At 37.1% G+C, this 22,920-nt stretch overlaps 1 protein-coding gene across 30 annotated transcripts in view; it reads left to right on the top strand.

Moving 5' to 3' along the window:
- The window catches only part of R3HDM2 (R3H domain containing 2), a 301,698-nt gene that overhangs the window by 228,851 nt on the left and 49,927 nt on the right, over nucleotides 1-22,920 (top strand). For 7 of the 30 annotated variants that reach the window (XM_077111128.1, XM_077111137.1, XM_077111132.1 and 4 more), the window contains exons 1-2: nucleotides 6,496-6,587; nucleotides 18,771-18,970. In XM_077111128.1, the coding sequence (XP_076967243.1) occupies nucleotides 6,539-6,587; nucleotides 18,771-18,970 (249 nt within the window). In that variant the 5' untranslated portion in view covers nucleotides 6,496-6,538. Of the gene's footprint in view, nucleotides 1-6,492; nucleotides 6,588-7,241; nucleotides 7,483-18,770; nucleotides 18,971-22,920 lie in introns of those variants that run through there. The other 23 variants (XM_077111151.1, XM_077111149.1, XM_077111152.1 and 20 more) reach the window with 7 other exon arrangements.

The raw sequence follows: 22,920 nt of genomic DNA, 5'->3' as shown, positions 1-22,920 counted from the left end.
ATTTCATACAGAGTCGAGAGGTTATCCTGGCGGTTCTTCTTACACATTATATAGATATCCCCTTTTTAGTTTATGGTGTATTAGAGTGGCTAGAGGGGAGTGCCTGAAACTGTAGAGCTGTGTTCTAGTCGCCGTGTTTATTGAAGATGATTGTATAATGATATAGCTTTCACAATGTGATTGTGTAATTGTAAAAACCTGTGTCTGATGCTCCTTTTTTCTACAATATAGACAGATGAGTAAAAAACATAGGTAAGAAAAAGCAAATAATAGGGTGAACAAAGTTTAAAATAAGTTGAGTAGATTGAAATTCTAGTGGTCAGTGAAGGGAGTAGTAAGGGGTATGGCATATATTAGTTGCGTCTTTTTCCTTTTTTCTTTCTTTTTCTGGAAAGATGTAGATATTTTAAAAAAAATCATAGTGATGAATCCACAACTATGTGATGATATTGTGAGCCACTGATTGTAACCATGTCAAGAATATTTTATGTCCCGGGGGTGTGGACCTTCCTGGCAACGTGGGACAGAAATCCTAGAATGAGCTGAGACTCGGCATCAAGGGATTGAGAAAAACCCTAGAATGAGCTGAGATTTAGCATCAAGGGATTGAGAAAACCTTCTCGACCAAAAGGGGGAAGAGGGAAATGAGACAAAGTGTCAATGGCTGAGAGATTCCAAACAATCGAGAGGTTATCCTGGAGGTTATTCTTATGCATTAAGTAGATATCACCTTGTTATTCAAGATGTAATGGAGAGGCTGAAGGGAACTGCCTGAAAACGTAGAGCTGGGTTCCAGTAGCCATATTTCTTGAGGAGGATTGAATAATGATATAGCTGTCACAATGTGACTGTGTGATGGTGAAAACCTTGTGTCTGATGCTCCTTTTATCTACCTTGTCAACAAACGAGTAGAACATATGGAATAAAAATAAATAATAAGGGGAACAAATGCTAAAATAAATTTAGTTTGAAATGCTAGTGATCAATGAAAGCAAGGGGTAAGGGGTATGGTAGGTATAATTTCTTTTTTTTTCTTTCCTGTGTTCGTTTTATTTCTTTTTCTGAATTAATGCAAATGTTCTAAGAAATGATGAATATGCAAAAAAAGAATATTTGTATGTTCGTCTATTGTTTATAATAAAAATCATTTTTTAATGATTTAATTTCATTAAAATATTTTATTTTACAAATTACCTAGGGGAAAATAAAATTTCTTTCCATAATTAAAAAAAAAAAAAGAATGATAGCAAGATATCTCCAGATAAATAAAAGCTGAAGAAGCTCATTACCAGCAGATCTGCCTTATAAATAATACCAGAGACCTTCAGGCTGAAATGAAATGACACTTGTGCTGACTTGAAAGGATGTAGGTCCCCTAGAAAAGCCACATTTTAATCTAAGTCCCTTTTCGTAAAGGCAGAATAATCCATATTCAGCACTGTATGATTGAATCTGTAATTAGATCATCTCCCTGGTGATGTAATCCAATCAAGAGTGGTTGTTAAGTTGGTTTGGGGGAAATGTGTCTCCACCATTTGGGTGGGTCTTGATAAGTTTCTGGAGTCCTATAAAAGAGGAAACATTTTGGAGAATGAAGGAGATTCTGAAAGAGCAGAGAACAATGCCGCCACGAGAAGAGTTCACCAGCCAGTGACCTTTGGAGATAAAGAAGGAAAATGCCTCCTGGAGAGCTTCATGAAACAGGAAGCCAGGAGAGAAAGCTAGCATATGATGCGTTGCTCACCATATGCCCTTCCAGCCAAGAGAGAAACTGTGACTGTGTTTGCCATGTGCCTTCTCACTTCAGAGAGAAACCCTGAACTTCATCAGCCTTCTTGAACCAAGGTATCGTTCCCTGGATGCCTCTGATTGGACATTTCTGTAGACTTGTTGTAATTGGAACATTTTCTTGGCCTTAGAACTGTAAACTAGCAATTTATTAAATTCCCCTTGTTCTAGTTTGCTAGCTGCCAGAATGCAATATACCAGAAACAGAATGGCTTTTTAAAAAGGGAATTTAATAAGTTCCTAGTTTACAGTTCTAAGACTATGAAAATGTCCCAATTAAAACAAGTCTATAGAAATGTCCAATCAAAGGCATCCATCCAGGGGAAGATACCTTGGTTCAAGAAGGCTGATGAAGTTCACGGTTTCTCTCTCAAGTGGAAGAGCACATGGCGAACAGAGTCATAGTTTCTCTCTCATCTGGAAAGGCACATGGGCTCACGTTCAGGGTTCCTCTCTCATCTGGAAGGGCACATGGCGAACACAGCATCATCTGCTAGCTTCTGCTCCTGGCTTCCTGTTTCACGAAGCCCCCCTAGGGGCATTTTCCTTCTTCATCTCAAAGGTCACCGGCTGGTGGAATCTGCTTCTTGTGGGTATGTCATTCTGCTCTGCTCTCTCTGAATCTCTCATTCTCCAAAACGTTTCATCTTTTATAGGACTCCAGAAATTTATCAAGACCCACCCAAATGGGTGGAGACATGTTGTCACCTAATCCAGTTTAACAACCACTCTTGATTAAATCACGTCTCCAGAGAGATTATCTAATTACAGATTCAAACATACAATATTGAATAGGTATTATTCTTCCATTACGAAATGGGATTTTGATTAAAACAGGGCTTTTCTAGGGTACATACATCTTTTCAGACCAGCACACCCCTTTTTTAAAAGCCATTCCATTTCTGGTATACTGCATTCCAGCAGCTAGCAAACTAGAACAACAAACACTACACAATAACTCAAAGCCATGAGAAATAAAAAATCCTTGTAAAGGTAACCATATATGTATATAACAAGTTTTATTGTACTTTTGATTTATAACTCCACTTTTGAAATGAAAGGCAGATGCACAGAATGATAATTATACATCTTTGTTAATTAAAACATAATGTATAAAGATACAGTCTAATGCAATAATATAAAGGGGGGCAGAGATGTACAGGAACAGAATATATACCATTGAAGTTGGTATTATGCACATGAGATTATTATAAGGTTGAGATGTTAATTGTAACCCCAAGTTAACCACAAAGAAAATAACTAAAAACGATACAGAAAAGAAAAGAAGAAGAGAATCAAATAGTAATCTACAAAAAAAAAAATCAACTAAATAAAAAAAAAGAAATAGTAATGAAGTACTAAAGGAACAAAAGACATGAGACATACAAAAAACAAATAGCTAAGGGCAGAGGTAGTTCAGTCTGTATTACTTTTAATGTAAATGGATTAAATCTCATATTAAAAGGCAGAGATTGACAGGATTAAAAAATAGGATCTGTCTATACAGGGTGTCTATAGGAAACTCGCCCTAGATACAAACACTAAGAGGTTGAAAATAAAAGGATGGGAAAAGATATTCCATGCAAATAGTAACCAAAAGAATTGGGTGGTTATATTATTGTCAGATAGAAGAAACTTTAAGTCAAAAAAGGTTACAAGAGGACATTGTACATTAATAAAAGTTTCAACCCAGCAAGAAGATACAATTATGAACATATAAGCACTTAACAACAGACCCCAAAGCATCTGAAGCAAAAATTGACAGAATTAAAGGGAGATATAGACAGTGCTACAATAATAGTTGGAGACTTCAATATCATACTTTCAATAATGGATAAAACTACAGACAGAAGATCAGTAAGGAAATAGAGAACTTGAACAACATTGTTGCCCAGTGAGATCTAACAGACATATATATAGTACATTCTACCCAACAAGATTGAAATCATAGAGAGTATTTTTAATGATAACAATGGAGTGAATCTAGAAATTAATAAACAGAAGGAAAACACTTATATGTTGAAGCTGAATGGCACACTCTTAGCCACTGGAACTAAGAAGAAATCACAAGATAAATTAGAAAATACTTTGAGACAAAAATGAAATTGCAACATGCTTAAGAGAGGTAGCAAAAGCAGTCCTAAGAGGAAAAGTTATAGCTGTATACACATACGTTAAAAAAGAAAAAATGTGAAGGGAGGGGGCAAGATGGTGGCTTAGTGAGGTATGGAATTTAGTTCATCCTGCACAGCAGCTAGTAAATAACCAGAAACAGTACAGAACAACTACGTTGGCTACATCAGTGACCAGATACACATTGTACACCAGTCTGCACAAGTGATCCCACACAGAACGGTATGTCTCCCAAACCACAAAGGCCAGTGCCCCTCCCCCCAGGGGCATGGTGCATTGGTTCTCCAAGAGGAAAGGAGAGACTTTACTAGCAAGAGGGTCTTAGCTCAACCAAACTCCACTTGTGGAATTAATGAACAAATTTTGACTACTGAAGATAGGCCCCTAGCAAAGATAATCCTAGAATAAGTGCTAAATGTACTAGGAGTTTTTGCCCTGGCAGAGAGTGGGCAGGGTTTACAGAAAAACAAAAAGCAAAAAAAAAAATTGAGGCTTTTTGGGTCAGACAGCACAAAATACTGGAAAAGGACTAGACACTAAAAAAATAAAGGGGTGGGGCACATAGAGGCTTGGGATATATAGAGCCACATACCATCTTAAACTCTTGATTGACAAATCCAAGGAGCAGGGGTCCTGCTCTGAAAAGAATCTTTTCATGTTTCCAGCCAGTGGTTCTATAAGTAATATTACCATATTGAAGATGAACAAGATTGAAAGGGGTTGTATAGACCTACATGTCCCACTGACTCACGCTAGGAATATGAGTTCTTATAAGAATTACTTCAAAGATATGATTCTTTTTTAATTAATTTAAAAACAATTTTTAAATACCAAAAAACACAAACAACGTAAACATAAAATTAACTTTTGATCATTCTGTTCTACATATATAATCATTAATTCACAATATCATCACATAGTTGCATATTCATCATCATGATCATTTCTTGGAACATTTGCATCTATTCAGAAAAAGAATAAAATTCATACATACCATAGCCCTTACCCCTCCCTTTCGTTGATCACTAGCATTTCACAATCACACAGTCACATTGTGAAAGCTGTATCATTATACAATCATCTTCAAGAAACATGGCTGCTGGAACACAGCTCTACATTTTCAGGCAGTTCCCTCCAGCCTCTCCATTACATCTTGAATAACAAGATGATATCTATTTAATGCGTAAGAATAACCTCCAGGATGACCTCTCGACTCTGTTTGGAATCTCTCAGCCATTGACACTTTGTTTTGTCTCATTTCACTCTTCCCCCTTTTGGTCGAGAAGGTTTTCTCAATCCCTTGATGCTGAGTCTCAGCTCATTCTAGGATTTCTGTCCCATGTTGCCAGGAAATTCCACACCCCTGTGAGTCATGTCCCACGCAGGCAGGGGGAGGGTGGTGAGTTTGCTTGTTGTGTTGGCTGGAAAGAGAGGCCACATCTGAGCAACAAAAGAGGCTCTCTTGGAGGTGACTGTTAGGCATAATTTTAAGTAAACCTGACCTATACTTTGTGGGGTTAAGTTTCGTATGAACAAATCCCAAGACTGGGGGCTCAGCCTATAGCTTTGGTTGTCCGCACTGCTTGTGAGAATATCAAGAATTCAACTTGGGGAAGTTGAGTTTTCTCCCTTTCTCACCGTTCCCCAAAGGGGACTTTGCAAATACTTTTTTATTCACTGTTCAAATCACTCTGGGATTCATCGGGGCATCACTCTGGACAAACCAACAAAATCTCATGACCTACTCAAGGTTCCATGTACTTACAGTGTTCAGTTAAGCTGTCCACATAAGTTATATTAGGAAATGCACTAGTCAAAATATAAATTTTGTACCAAATAAACATTTTTTGCTTTAGTCTCACACATAAGTTAAAGTTTTAAAATATGAATTACCATCTATTTTCAGCACCCTTGCAATAATGACATTCCTTTGTTCTTCCTCATGCAAAAACATTTTAAAATTTGTACATTTAGTTACTATTATTATACACTCCAGGCAGTCCTAGATTATATCATCTATCTTTCTTTCTGATTTCATTTGTGCCTCAACCCTCCTCCCTGTATCATTCTCACATTCAGCGTCATTCAGTGTTTTAACATAATTGTATTACAGTTAGATAGTATTGTACTGTCCATTTCTGAGTTTTTACATTCGGTCCTATTGCACAATCTGTATCCCTTCAGCTCTGATTACCCAGTATTCAAAGACATGATTCTTGTATGAAGAGTGTTTAAGTCCCATAGTACAGGGGGAAAACTGCTATGGCATGCTATGACCTATGTCATAGTGCAAAAGGAAACCATTAGCACTACCACAGCAACAGCAGAGGTAAATAGTGGGTTGAGGGACAAGAGTTAAGAAGAGGTTTAAATTTCCTATTTGGTGAGGGTGTGTTTATTGCCTTTCTGTCTCTTGGGAACAATGAAATTCTCTAAAATTGAAAATGTTGATGGACTGTGGTCTTTGGGCCCTCTATGTGATGCCTGATGAATGCAGGTGGCTGAAGGATGCAGTGACAAAGTAGATTGGCAAACAATGGTGTATGCTTATGAATGGGGGTTGTGCTGTCACAAAAAGGAAGAATGTTATGGGGCATGCAACAATGTGAATGAGCATATGGGACATTTGGTGAGACAAAATAAGCCAGAAGCAAAAAACAACCGTGGTATGGTCACCTTTAGAAAATGCTTATAAGAAAACACGGGCCTAGAGTATAAGCTTTTAGAGCAGACACATTAAGTCCTGAGTGGTGATTATTATTTCTGGATTTTGAGAGGCTGTTTTATATATATAACCTGATATTTAGAGATGAGAACGAAGCTGAATAGGTTGGGGTTAAATTGATTCAGAGCATAGGGATAAGGAAGACAGTGTCTATATTTTAGAACCAAATGTATTCTTTGAGACCACTGAAAGAAACGTTTATGTTGTCTGGAACTGAATATTTCTGTAGTGTATAATCTAATTCAACCTATCTGTATATCTCATTTGAACAACTGAAACACAGGGAGCACAGAATAAGAAAGAGGTCCTTTAATCCTGAGTAGACTATTATAATGCCTGGAAACATCCTAGAGTATATTAAGTAGAAAATTAAGTATTGGCAAAGTCCCCTGAGGGAGGGGAGAAAGACTATAGAACTAGTAAATCTTACCATCAGGTAATCCCAAATCAATAGATCATACCCTCAATCATGAGGCTTACTCTTAGGAAGCTTATGTAGGTAGCAGAGAAGCTTAGACTACCTATAGGCATGCCTAAGAGTAACTTCTGGAGGACCTCTGTTGTTGCTCAGATGTGGCCTCAGTCTCTTTAAGCCCAACTCTGCAAGTGAAATCATTGCCCTCCCCCCTACATGGGGCATGACATTCAGAGATGAAAGTCTCCCTGGCAACGTGGGAGAGGACTCCCAGGGATGAATCCAGACCTGGCACTATGGGATCAACAATTACATCCTGACCAGTAGGGGAAAAAGAAGTGTAATTAATAAAGTATCAGTGGCAGAGAGTTCAAATGGAGTCAAGAGGGTACTCTGGAGGTTGCTCTTACTCAAGCTTCAGGTAAACCTTGCTACCTGTCATAACCTGCCAACCCCCAATCAGGACCATTCCAGCCAATCTTAAAGAACACCTAGGGCAATGTATCAGATTCCACTAGAGTAACTTTCCAGAAACCTACAACCTCCAGATGGATCCCTGGTCCAAATGAGTCCTGAAACCTAGCCTAGCCTCTCCAGAACATCAGATAGTTCCATCTCCCTACCCCATATTAGTGACAGGCCCTCCCAGTATCAAATATTTAGAATTGTTATAGCCCAAACAACCCCAAAGAGAGGTATGGAAAGATCAAAGGTGATAGTGGAATTATACATAGATGATAGGACTTAACAAATGAATATGAATGTTGAATCATTAAATTGATATCTCTTTTAGTCTCCAGTATTTTAGAGCAGCTAAAAGTAAAAACCTAAAATTGTGAAATTGCAACCCATATGAAAGTTTGAAATATGTTTCACAACTAATCATGATGCTGTGCTTTGGAATTTGTAGATTTTTTGCATATATGTTCACCAAAAAAAGAAGGAGAAAAAGTCAATTGTGATGATAAAAAGGTATTTAAGCCCCTAGCCACCTATATTCTGGAACAGCTAGAAGGAAAAATATGAGAGGATCATATGGTAGCCCATAACAAACTCTGGGATCTGTCCTGTAACCACTGTTTGAGGAGTATTTTGAAAACTATTGCTTTTTTATTTCTTTGCTTTGTATATATGTTATACCATGCAATAAAAAAAAGTTAAAAAAATGAGGAAATTAAAATATTTTCAGACAAAAAAAAATCACTGCAAGAATTTGTGACCAAGAAACCAGCTCTGCAAGAAATACTAAAGGGAGCACTTCACACAGATAGGATAAGGTAGGAGAGTGAGATCTGGAGAAGAGTGTAGAAATGAAGATTATCAGTAACAGTAAAAAGATAAAAAACAAAAAAATAGATATTACATATAAAATGCAACAGGCAAAATGGTAGAAGAAAGTATTGCCTTTACAGTAATAACATTAAGTGTTAATGGATTAAACTCCCCAATCAAAAGACGTAGACTGGCAGAATGGGTTAAAAAACAGGATCCATCTATATGCTGTTCATAGGAGACTCATTTTAGACCCAAGGACAAAAATAGGTTGAAAGTGAAAGATTGGGAAAAGGTACTTCATGCAAACAACAATCAGAAAAGAGCAGGAGTAGCTATACTAATATCCAACAAATTGGACTTCAAATGTAGAACTATTAAAAGAGACAAAGAAGGACATTATGTATTAATGAAAGGAACAATTCAACAAGAAGACATAATAGTCGTAAATATTTATGCACCGAGCCATAATGCTCCAAAATACATGAGGCAAACACTGACAACTGAAGGGAGAAAAAGACACCTCTACCATAATAGTTGGTGACTTCAATTCCCTGTTCTTATCAATTAATAGAACATCTAGACAGAGGATCAGTAAAGAAACAGAGAATTTGATTAATACAATAAATGGACTATACTTGAGAGAGATTAACAGAACATTACACCCTACAACAGCAGGATACATCTTTTTCTCATATGCTCATGGATCATGCTGAAGGATAGACCATTTGCTTTTTCTCATATGCTCATGGACCAAAGCCAGTCTCAGTAAGTTTGAAAAGATTGAAATCATGCAAAACACTTCCTCTGCTCATGATGGAATGAAGTTGGAAATCAATAGCAGGCCGAGGGCCAGAAAATTCACAGATATATGGAGGCTAAATAATACACTTTTAAACAAGCAGTGGGTCAAGGAAGAAATTACAGGAGAAATCAGTAAATATCTTGAGGAAAATGAACATAACAAAATTTATGGGATGAAAAAAAAAGTGGTTAAGCTGAATTAGGTGGAGATGTGTCTCCACCCATTCCAGGTGGGTCTTGATTACTTTACTAGAATCCTATAAAAGAGGAAATATTTTGGAGAAAGGAAGAGATTCAGAGAGAGCAAAGAAGAATGACATAGTCACGGGAAGCAGAGAGTCCACCAGCCAGCGACCTTTGGAGATGAAGGAGGAAAACGCCTCCTGGGTAGCTTTATGAAACAAGAAGCCAAGAGAGAAAGCTAGCAGATGATGCCATGTTTGCCATGTGCCCTTTCTGTCGAGAGAGAAACCCTGACTGTGTTCTCCATATCTCTTGGGGTTTTGGTAATGAGACTCTTATTTCTTTACCAAAGAAAGATAGTGGTTACCATCTATCACTATTTAATTTATAGTTTATTTTAGCAATTGCTGCAAATTCTACTAATTATCTTAGCATCTATTCATAGTTCATATGATTATTCTCCTTTAAGCTGATATTTTATTGATAGATTTCCTATTACTTACCTAACTAGGCAGTCTTGGTGTAACTCCTACTTGGTCATCATGGTGCATCATTCTATAGATATATTATTCAATTCTTTGTGCTATTATTTTAATTGTAATTTTTGTTTCTGCAGTCATGAGAGAGAATGATCTGGAGTTTTCTTTTTTTCAGACTGTTAGTTTTTTTTTTTGGCATGGGCAGGCACTGGGAAACGAACCTGGGTCTCCAGCATGGCAGGCGAGAATTGTGCCACTGAGCCACTGTTGCACCACCCCTGTGTTAGGTTTTGATGTTAAACTTATTCTAACTTCATAAAATAAACTGGGGAGCTTAGTCTGAGTGCAATACTTTAAATAAACACTGGAATTAGCCCTTCTTTAAAGGTTAGATAGAACTAGTCATAAAATCACCTGCACCTAAAGCATTTTTCAGTTGTAGATCTTTAATTACATTCTCAACTTCTTCAATGAATGGTTAATTGCTCTGTCAAGTTTTCTAATTCTTATATGCAGTTTTCTTACTGCAATTATATTTTGCTGGAAAGGCATCTACTTCCTGTATCTTAAAATATGTGGATTTACAGTTATATGAATTATCTTTAATCATTCTTTTAATCATTTCTATATCTGTGGCTATGGCTCCTTTCCCGTTCTGGGTTAAGTATTTTTAGAGGGAGGCAGATGTTGAACAATGTAGGTTCTAAGTAGCCATTTCTTTTCTAGTTTAGATGACATGGCAGCTCGAGAAAGGAAGAAATTTTTTTTCCAAACATTGGAATCTTGAAAAACTTGGGATTTTATGTCCAGGACAGTCATAAGGAAATTTACAGTGAAGCAAAATTGATGTCACTGAATTTAAAAAAATAGAAAGAAATTTTCCTTCCTTAATCTCTGCATGACACAGATCCAGGGGTTTAAAGTATATGACCCATAGAGTGTCCTTTCTATGACTTTTTGTAAGATATTTTATGCAAGACTAAAAAATTAAAAATTAGGCACAATATACTACGGCCACATTGCTTTTTGTCAAATAATGAGTGTGTTGAATAATCAAGTTTGCAGTGTTTTGTTTTGTTCACTGAGTAGCAGCTTGTTAGACTATTCCTTAAGTTTTCCATGTTGACACAAATAAGTATGCTTTTGATAAAATGTTTGGCTGATTTAATAAGGGCTCAATAACAACTGCTATAATTTAGGATTAAATTTAAACAAGATGACAAAAATTTTGTACACTAAAAACTATAAAACTTTGCTGAATGAAAGGAAAGTAAACCTAAATGGAAAGACATCCTTTGTTCATGGACTGGAAGACTTAAATATTAAGATGACAATATTACCCAAAGTGATCTATAGATTCAATACAGTCCCTATCAAAATTTCAGTGGCATTTTTTGCAGAAATAGAAAAATCCATCCTAAATCCATATAGAATTTCAAGAGAAATAACCAAAAAGTCTTGAAAGAGAACAAAGTTAGAGGACTCATACTTCCCAATTTCACAACTTACTAAAAAGCTATGCTAATTAAAACAATGTAACACTGGCATAAGAATAGACATATAAATCAGTGAAATAGAATAGAGAGCCCAGAAATAAACCTTCACATTTGTCAATTGATCTGCCACAAGAATGCCAAGGCAGTTCAATGGGGAAAGGATAGTCTATTTAATAAATGATTCTGGGAAAATTGGATAGCCACATACGAAAGAATGAAGTTGGACTCTCGCCTTAAACCATAAACAAAAATTAACTTAAATTGGATCAAAGACTTAAATTTAAGAGCTAAGACTATAAAAATGCTTAGAAGAAAACAGGAAAGCCTTCATTACCTTGGATTTGGTGGTGTTTTCTTAACTATGACATCAAAAGCACAGGATACAAAAGAAAAAAAATAGATAATTGGCCCATCAAAATTAAAACCTTTTGTGCATCAAAGAACATTCAAAGTGAGAAGAGAAGCCATGGAATGGGAAAAAATAATTGGAAATCAAATATCTGATATGGATCAATACTCAAAAGAACTCTTACAGCTCAACCAAAAAAAAACAAACAATTCAGGTACAAAATGGGCAGAAGTCTTGAATACATATTCCTCCAGAGATTATATACAAATGGCCAGTTCATACATGAAAAGCTATTCAACATCATTAGCTATTAGGGAAATGTAAATCAAAACTCGAGATACCATGCACACCTTTTATTGGCCTTTTTCTGAAAAAAAAACAAAAAAGGAAAATAAGCATTGGCAAGGATGTGAAGTTATAGAAACCCTCATATGTTGTTGGTGGGAATGTAAAATGTTGCCATTGCTGTGGGAAACAGTTTCGCTGTTCCTCAGAAAATTAAATATAGAATTACTATATAATCTGGTCATTCTACTTCTAGATATATATCCAGAAGAGTTGAAAACAAGGCCCAATCAGATATTTGTACATCAATGTTCATATAGCAGTAGTATTATTTACAATAACCAAAAGATGTAAGAAACTCAAGTGTCCATGGACAGACATATGGATGAATAAAATCTGGTATATACATACCACAGGATGTATTATTCAACCATAAAAAGGAATGAAGCTCTGACACATAACAATAACATGGATTAATCTTGAAGACATAGTGTTGATTGAAAGAAGCCAAATATAAAAGGGCAAAAATTTATTTCATTTATGTGAAATACTTTGAATGGGCAAATTTATAGAGATAGAAAGTAGATTACAGGTTACCAGGGGCAGGGTTGGGAAATGGGGAGTTATTTGGAAAGATTACAGAGTTTCTGTTTGAGGTGATGAAAAAAGTTTTGGTTTTGGATGGTGGTGATGGTAGCACAGCTTTGTGAATTTAATTAATACCACTGGATTGTGTGCTTGAAAATGGTTAAAATGGGACATTTTATATTGTGTATATGTTACCACAATAAAAATTGAATACACACACAAACAGTAAGATACTTCTTTAGGATGACTGTTATTTAAATTTTTAAAAAACAAGCAGAAAACATCAAGTGTTGCCACAATATGGACAAATTGGAATCCTCATGCACTGCTTTTGGGAATGTAAAATGGTGCATCTGCTATTCCTTAAAAAGTTAACATCGTGTTACCATATGATCCCGCAATTCCACTCCAAAGTTTATACCCAAAGTGATTGAAAACTGGACTCAAACACAAAATTATAGGCCTGTATTCATAGGAGAATTATTCCTAATTGCCAAAACGTAGAAACAACCCGTGTCCGTCAACAGATGAATGGATAGGCAAAATGAGGTTGTGTGTGTGTATTTTACAATAGAATATTATTCAGCAATAAAAAGGAATGGAGTTCAGGGGTGTGGTAGTTAGATTCAGTTGTCAACTTGGCCAGGTGAAGGTGCCTAGTTATACTGCTGTGGACATGAGCCGATGGCATGTGATCCTCATCTGTTGCTGATTACATCGGCAGTTGGCTAGGAGGCGTGCCTGCTGCAGTGAATGATGTTTGATTTAATTGGCTGGTGCTTAAATGAGAGAGCTCAACATAGCACAGCCCAAGCAGCTCAGCATACCTCATCTCGGAACTCGCAGCTCAGCCCAGGCCTTTGGAGATGCAGAAAGGAATCATCCCAGAGAAATTTGTTGGAACCCAGAGGCCTGGAGAGAAGGCCAGTAGAGATCACCCTGTGCCTTCCCATATAAGAAAGAACCTCACTTGAAAGTTAGCTTTCTTTCCTCTGAACAACTAACAAAATAAATCCCCTTTTATTAAAAGTCAGTCCATCTCTGGTGTGTTGCATTCTGGCAGCTAGCAAACTAGAACAGGGGGAAGTGCTATTGCATGCTATGGTCTATTTAACAGGAAAACATCAACAAGGGTAAATAATGAGGGGAGGGACAAGAGTTAAGATGAGGTTTAGATTTCCTATTTGGTGAGGTGTGTTTATGGGTTATCTTTCTCTTGAGAACATTGAAATTATCTAAAATTGCGAGTGTTGGTGGACTGTGGTCTTTGCATAATACATGATGCCTAATGAATGCAGGGTCCTGAAGGATGCACTGGTTGAGAAGTAGATTGCCGAATGATGCTGTATACATATGTATACATAATAAAATATTGCGTTGCTCCAAAAAGGAACAAAGTTGTGGGGCATGAATCTGTGAATGAACCTATGGGACATTGGGTGAGGTAAAATAAGCCAGAAACAAAAGAGGAATTATTGTATGGTCTCCTTTAGAAAATGCTTATAAGAAAACAGGGGCCTAGATTGTAAGCTCTTATATTTCTTTTTTCTTTTTCTTTACGAAAAAACACCAAACGCATACATTCTTAACTTTTGATCATTCCATTCTACATATATAATCAGTAATTCACAATATTATCACATAGTTCCATATTCATCATCATGATCATTTCTTGGAACATTTGCATCTCTTCAGAAAAAGAAATTTAAAAAAAACCAAAAAAGTTCATACATACCATACCACTTACCCCGCCCTTTCACTGATCACTAGCATTTCAATCTAAACTTATTTTAACATTTGTTCCCCCTATTATTTATTTTTATTCCATATGTTTTACTTGTCTGTTGAGTCTGTTGATAAGGTAGGTAAAAGGAGCATCAGACACAAGGTTTTCACAATCACACAGTCACATTGTGAAAGCTATATCATTATACAGTCATCTTCAAGAGACATGTGTGAGCTCTTATATTTTCATCTGTCAGTCACATTTCATCTGGAGTGTAATTATTATTTCGGGATTTTGAGAGACTGTTTGTGTATGTATACCTGACCTGGTACTTAGAGATAAGAAGGAAGCTGATCAGGTTGGGATTAAGGTCATTCATAACATGGAGGTATGGAAGGCATTATCTATATTCTATAACCTCAACTATTCTTTGAGACCAAAGGAAGAAAGGTTTATTTTGTCCGGAACCTAAATTTTTATAGCACATAATCTAACTCAACCTGTCTGGATAGCTCATTTAAACACAGGGAGCCCAGAATAAGAAGGAGGACCTTTAGTCCTGTATAGCTTAATGTAATGCCTGGCTACAAATCCTAAAATACATTAAGCAGATAATCACAAAGTATTGGCAAAGTCCCTTGAGGGATGGGAGAAAAAATCTGGAACTATTAAACTTTACTGTCAGGGAATCCCCTGATACTGTGTTGAACATTAAAGACACCCAAATCAATAGGCCAAGCCCTTGATCTTGAGGCTTGCTCTTGTGAAGCTTGTGTAGGTAGCAGAGAAGCTTAGTCTACCCAAAGGTATGCCTAAGAGTTACTTCTGGGGGACCTCTTTTGTTGCTCAGATGTCACCTCACTCTCTAAGCCCAACTCTGCAAGGGAAATCATGGCCCTATCCCCCCTACATGGGGCATGACATCCAGGGGTAAAAGTCTCCTTGGCAGCATGGGAGATGACTCCCAGGGATGAGTCTGGCCCTGGCACCATGGGGTCAACAATTCCATCCTGACCAAAAGGGGGAAAAGAAGTATAACAAATAAGGTATCAGTGGCTGAGAGAGTTCAAATAAAGTCGAGAGGCTACTCTAGAGGTCACTCTTACGCAGGCTTCAGTTAGATATTGCTACCTATCATAACTTGCCAACCCCAATCAAAACCATTCCAGCCAATCCTAAAGAGCACCTAGGACTATAGATAAAATTCTGCAAAGGTTCCATACACTAGGGTAACTTTCCAGAAACCTGCAACCTCCGGATAGGTCCCAGGACCAGCTAAGTCCTGAAACCTAGGGGGGCCAGCCTCTCCAAAACATCAGCTAATTCCATCTCCCTAACCCTTATTATCGACAGCCCCTTCCAATGTGAAAAAGTTAGAATGGACATAGCCTCAAAACCCCTGAAGAGTGGAATAGAAAGATCAAAGATGATGGTGGAATTATACAGAGAAGGTAGGGTTTATCAAACGAATATGGTTGCTGAATCATTATATTGATATTTATTAGTCTTCAGTATCTTAGAGCAGCCAGAAGTAAAATCTGAAATTGTGTAATTGTAGCCCATACCAAACTCTGAAATCTGTTCTACAACTAATTGTTGCAACGTGCTTTGAAATTTAATGCTTTTTTTGTATATATATTATTTTTCACACAAAAAAAATCAATTGTAATAATAAAAAAATATTTATTACTTCTAGCCTCCACTGTCTGGAGAAGCTAGAAAGAAAAATCTGAGGTGATGTTATGGTAGCCCGTGACAAACTCTGGGATCTGTCCTGCATTGAAGAGTGCTTTGAAAACTATTGCTTTTTTATTTCTTTGCTTTGTATATTTGTTGTATTACGCAATTAAAAAAAAGCTAAAATAAATAAATATAAATAAAATTTAAAAAGGAATGGAGTTCTGATACATGTGTCAACATGGATAAACCTTGAAAACATATGCTAAGCAAAAGAAACCAGACACAAGAGGACAAATAATTGTATTATTCCATTTATACCATAGGCAAATTCATAGAGACAAAAAGTAGAATAAAGATTACCTGTGGCTTGGTGTAGGGAGGAATGGGAAGTTTTTGCTTACTGGGTACAGGGTTTCTGTTTGGAATAATGATGAAAAAGCTCCGGAAATAGTGGAGAGGGTTACACAAGATTATGAATGTACTTAATACCACTTAAAAGTACACTTAACAGTGGTTACAATGGTAGATTTTTAGTTATGTATATCTTCCCACATACAGATATATCACATACAGTATATCTTAATTACGTGACAGTTAAGACTATTTCAGAAATAGTGAGATGATCCTATCCCAGAAGGGTGAAGCATGCCCCTCTCAGGCGGTTAGAGAAAGGAGCTCTTCTGTTCTTAAGGAAGTTGGGGTGGGGATTGGGGGTTGGGAATTATGTGAGATCATATCTAAGAACCCTTCCAGTTCTTATATTTATTAATATTTCTAAGCTAAGAGGCATGAAGAAAGCATGTGCTGAAAAGAAGTAAGGCCTGATTTCAAGTAATTTAAAGCTCTGTAAGTTACAACTCTTTTTATAGAATCCCCTCTTTACTGAATTAATGGAATATTGACTATTTTCTTATTTAGTTCATTTCTTCCAGTATTTCTCATCCTTAAATTCAGCTGTATGACTGTGGTTGTATGCATGACTGTGGTAGTTAGATTCAGTTGTCAACTTGGCCGGGTGAAGGCACTTAGTTCTGTTGCTTTGGACATGAGCCAATGGTAGGTGAATCTCATCTGTTGCTAATTACATCTGCAGTCGACTAGGAGGCATGTCTGCTGCAGTGAGTGACATTTGACTTAATTGGCATGTGCTTAAATGAGAGAACGCAATGTAGAACAGTTTAAGCAGCTCGGCATTCCTCATCTCAGCACTCGCAGCTCAGCCCAGGCCCTTGGAGATGCAGAAAGAAGTCACCCCAGGGAAAGTTGTTGGAACCCAGGGGCCTGGAGAGAAGACCAGCAGAGACCATCCTGTGCCTTCCACGTAAGAAAGAGCCTCAGTGGAAAGTTAGCTGCCTTTCCTCTGAAGAACCAACAAAATAAATCCCCTTTTATTAAAAGCCAATCCGTCTCTGGTGTGTTGCATTCCGGCAGGTAGCAAACTAGAACAATGACTTTCTGGGTTTTTAAAGGGAATATATCTGGCCCTAAGCAAACTGAGTCTATGAGCAGCTGCTCAAGCACAGACTATCTAACTTATGCCAGGACAAAGTTACCTGTGCTTCTTGAGACTTTTCTGGGCCTTACCCTTTGAACGGATTTGAAGGAGGAAAAAATGTCTGCTGTGACAATTTTCTTGAAACATTGCTAGCCATTCATTCATTTATTATTTGCATATTCACTTATTTTGCTCGCTTAATAGGGACTAGACATGACATCTGGGAGAGTTTCCAGTCTTTTTAAGAAGGAGAGAAGTAGACAGGAATGAAGTACAGACAGTAGCCCATGTAAAGAGAAACCTCCACAAACCATTGTTGGAGCTAAGCACATTTGAGTCAACAATTGCTTGAAGACATGAATCTCTGTATAGAGCATTAACTTTTGTTTCTGAGCATTGGCTTGGAGAGCTGTGTTGACTTCATATCACAGGCAGCAATAGCAAGTGATAAAGAGCCAACCATCCCTGCATTGCAGATGCTCTACATCATTGAGAGGTGGTAGATTCAACCTAAGTGATGAGTCACAGCAAAGATACTCTCTTCCTCCAGGGAGATACCCAGTCTTTCTAAAGGACAGATGACTACAAAGTTCTCTCCTTGCTTTTTCAGTTTGCTTAAAATAAGGGAAAGAGTTAAGATTTTATAACCATTGTTTGACTTTGCTGCTGTTTGGTGAAGGAATGATTTGAAGTTTGTAACAAAGTTATGGTTTGTGGTGGTTGAGGAAATTTTCCCTTGGGAAGGGGAGGTGTTCCTCTCTAGTGGTGAATAGAGCTTTATAACATATTTCTTATTCTTCCTGGAGAGAGTATAGTGATTTAACTCTATGGAGTGATGGAGCTGAAAATGTTAGCAAAATGCCTAGAGAATTCATGCTAAATTGCTTTAGAAATGGATCCTGGTGAATCTCAAAATAATTATGCTGAGTAAAAGAAGGCAGACAATGTATGGTTCCATTTATATAACATTCTATAAAGTGCAGAATAATCTGAAGTGACAGAGATCAGGTCATCGATTGGCTGGGAAGGGCAAGTAGGGATTACTGAGAGCATGAGGGAACTTTTGAGGGTGGTAGATATGCTTAATATCTTGATTGTGGTGATGGTTCCACAGGTGTATGCATGTCATAACTCATTAAGTTGTATATTTTTAAATGTACAGCTTGTTGTATGTCAGTTTTACCTCAGTAAAGTTTTTTTAAAAAGCAGTGAGTCCAGGGGCAACATTTATCAGCTTTTCTGGGACATAGGGAGGCTGCTGAGGAAAATGCACATATGTGAAATATAAGTCAATAGATATAAAGTTTAAGAATGGATGCGTACCATCTGTTTAATGTTTGATCTTTCTTTAGGAGTCCATAAAGGCTATTGTATTCTATTGAAGAAGATGTCTAACAGTAATACTACTCAGGAGACTCTGGAAATAATGAAAGAATCAGAAAAAAAACTGGTGGAAGAATCTGTAAACAAAAACAAGTATATATCTAAGACTCCAAGTAAAGAAGAAATTGAGAAAGAAGGTGAAGATACCAGTTTGCGTCAGGAAACACAGGTAAGGATTAGGAGTACATACTCTTCCTATATATACCTTAGTAGAAATATCATTATAGGTGACATTGGGAATCAATAGGAAGCCAACCACTTATATGAACAATCTTGATTCTCCCTAAAAACCCTACTTCATCCCTCAGGAAACATCTCCACTTTTTGTCATAGAGTCCACAAAGAATTCTAGAATGGACAGAGTGAAATTCCTAATCCATTTGGGCCTAAGTTCATTGGTTCTTACCAAATTTACTGAGTTTTAGTATTTTCAAACTATCAGAAAGTAAACTGTATACAAATATATTTAACAAGTCATAAAATAGCTCATACACTAAACTCTCAAAACTAGAGCTGCCTGCCTCTACACACAGTGTTTGGTTTGTATCCTGGTTGTGTTAAAGCAGTCAGCATTTTCTGGGTCAGAAATAGTCTCTGAACTTGCTACTTGTTAAATGCGGATGAGAGGAATTTTACTCTTCAGTTGCAATGTTGTTTTCCATCCAAATTCATGCTGCAGTATAGAAACAGTGGCAGTAGATGGCCAGCCAAGCTTCTTCTAGGGTTCCCCAATGGTGCCTAGCCAGTCTGGTCTCAGAACCTCCTCAACTACCTGTCAACAGTTCTTCTCTTCTTCTATGGCTGGTTCTGGTTTCCTCTGTTACTCAAGCCCAAATTAAATAAATTCTTTCCTTCATGCTCAGGGGAGAGACTGGTCTTTATTATAAGTTCAGAAAATAGACACTGAACTCTAATGAGTAATTAGTTTTAAAAGTAGGAGCAGAATATTTAGGAAGGTCTAGAAACTTGAAGCAAGTAGACATCTCAGTTCACCTAGGCCTTGTCTTCTTTAATGATTAAAATACCAAACAGCAAATATAAAGGGATGAAGTAAAATCAGACAGCTCTCTGAAATATTTTGTCTGCTAGCTGCCTGCTTTTCTACTGTCTTTCTTCTTACAGTTTGCCAGATCTCTGTCCTGGCTGCTTTTTTCCCCATTATCTTTTGGGTGTGTGTTGTCATTCCCAGCCCATCCTTACAGAGTTTGTGGAGACAATCTGCCACTGTTCCAGTTGTACTTCCAGCAGCCTCCATTGCTACCAATAAAGAATTTTAAATCCTCAAGACAGTTACATGATGAATATTTAATTATATGCCATCATGTTACATTAAAGATAATGATTAAATCAACTTTTGAGCCCAAATTGCTCTTTTCTCAGGAGATTTTTTTTTGGGGGGAATTTATTTTTTTATTTTTTTTATTCAACATAACACTATACAAACACAAACATTCTTACTATATGATCATTATATTCTTGATATATAATCAGTAACTCAGGAGAATATTTAAAAAGTGGTTTTCTCCATAAGTACATGGAACCTTGAGTAGGACATGAGATTTTGTTGGTTTGTCCAGAGTGATGCCCCGATAAATCCCAGAGTGTTTTGAACAGTGAATAAAAAAGCATTTACAAAGCCCTCTTCAGGGAATGGTGAGAACGGGGGAAAATTCAACTTCTCCAAGTTGAATTCTTGATATTCTCACAAGCAGTGTGGACAACCAAAGCTATAGGCTGAGCCCCCAGTCTTGGGGTTTGTTCATACGAAACTTAACCCCACAAAGGATAGGTCAAGCGTAATTAAAATTAGGCCTAAGAGTCACCCCCAAGAGAACTGCTTTTGTCGCTCAGATATGGCCTCTCTCTCCGGTCAACACAACAAGCAAACTCACCACCCTCCCCCTGTCTGCGTGGGACATGACTCCCAGGGGTGTGGACTTTCCTGGCAATGTGGGACAGAAAACCTAGAATGAGCTGAGACTTGGCATCAAGGGATTGAGAAAACCTTCTTGACCAAAAGAGGAAAGAGTGAAATGAGACAAATTGTCAATGGCTGAGAGATTCCAAAACAGAGCCAGGAGGTTATCCTGGAGGTTATTCTTACACATTAAGTAGATATCATCTTGTTATTCAAGATGTAATGGAGAACAGGATACTATGAACAACTTTACGCTAATAAATACAACAATTTAGATGAAATGGACGGGTTCCTGGAAAGACATGAACAACCAACTTTGACTCAAGAAGAAATAGATGACCTCAACAAACCAATCACAAGTAAAGAAATTGAATTAGTCATTCAAAAGCTTCCTAAAAAGAAAAGTCCAGAACCAGATGGCTTCACATGTGAATTCTACCAAACGTTCCAGAAAGAATTAGTACCAATTCTCCTCAAACTCTTCAAAAAAAATCGAAGTGGAGGGAAAACTGCCTAATTCATTCTATGAAGCCAACATCACCCTCATACCAAAACCAGGCAAAGATATTACAAAAAAAGAAAACTACAGACCAATCTCTCTAATGAATACAGATGCAAAAATCCTCAATAAAATTCTAGCAAATCGTATCCAACAACACATTAAAAGAATTATACATCATGACCAAGTAGGATTCATCCCAGGTATGCAAGGATGGTTCAACATAAGAAAATCAATTAATGTAATACACCATATCAACAAATCAAAGCAGAAAAATCACATGATCATCTCAATTGATGCAGAGAAGGCATTCGACAAGATTCAACATCCTTTCCTGTTGAAAACACTTCAAAAGATAGGAATACAAGGGAACTTCCTTAAAATGATAGAGGGAATATATGAAAAACCCACAGCTAATATCATCCTCAATGGGGAAAAATTGAAAACTTTCCCCCTAAGATCAGGAACAAGACAAGGATGTCCACTATCACCACTATTATTCAACATTGTGTTGGAGGTTCTAGCCAGAGCAATTAGACAAGAAAAAGAAATACAAGGCATCAAAATTGGAAAGGAAGAAGTAAAACTATCACTGTTTGCAGACGATATGATACTATACGTCGAAAACCCGGAAAAATCCACAACAAAACTACTAGAGCTAATAAATGAGTACAGCAAAGTAGCAGGTTACAAGATCAACATTCAAAAATCTGTAGCATTTCTATACACTAGTAATGAACAAGCTGAGGGGGAAATCAAGAAACGAATCCCATTTACAATTGCAACTAAAAGAATAAAATACCTAGGAATAAATTTAACTAAAGAGACAAAAAACCTATACAAAGAAAACTACAAAAAACTGTTAAAAGAAATCACGGAAGACCTAAATAGATGGAAGGGCATACCGTGTTCATGGATTGGAAGACTAAATATAGTTAAGATGTCAATCCTACCTAAATTGATTTACAGATTCAATGCAATACCAATCAAAATCCCAACAGCTTATTTTTCAGAAATAGAAAAACCAATAAGCAAATTTATCTGGAAGGGAAGGGTGCCCCGAATTGCTAAAAACATCTTGAGGAAAAAAAAACGAAGCTGGAGGTCTCGCGCTGCCTGACTTTAAGGCATATTATGAAGCCACAGTGGTCAAAACAGCATGGTATTGGCATAAAGATAGATATATCGACCAATGGAATCGAATAGAGTGCTCAGATATAGACCCTCTCATCTATGGACATTTGATCTTTGATAAGGCAGTCAAGCCAACTCACCTGGGACAGAGCAGTCTCTTCAATAAATGGTGCCTAGAGAACTGGATATCCATATGCAAAAGAATGAAAGAAGACCCATCTCTCACACCCTATACAAAAGTGAACTCAAAATGGATCAAAAATCTAAACATTAGGTCTAAGACCATAAAACAGTTAGAGGAAAATGTTGGGAGATATCTTATGGATCTTACAACTGGAGGCGGTTTTATGGACCTTAAACCTAAAGCAAGAGCACTGAAGAAGGAAATAAATAAATGGGAACTCCTCAAAATTAAACACTTTTGTGCATCAAAGAACTTCATCAAGAAAGTAGAAAGACAGCCTTCACAATGGGAGACAATATTTGGAAATGATATATCAGATAAAGGTCTAGTATCCAGAATTTATAAAGAGATTGTTCATCTCAACAACAAAAAGACAGCCAACCC

The sequence above is a fragment of the Tamandua tetradactyla genome, chromosome 7 (genome assembly GCF_023851605.1).
Source record: "Tamandua tetradactyla isolate mTamTet1 chromosome 7, mTamTet1.pri, whole genome shotgun sequence".
Classification (NCBI taxonomy): Eukaryota; Metazoa; Chordata; class Mammalia; order Pilosa; family Myrmecophagidae; genus Tamandua; species Tamandua tetradactyla.
The sequence above is the reverse complement of the archived record's forward strand: the minus strand, read 5'-3'. Positions and strand labels throughout refer to the sequence as shown.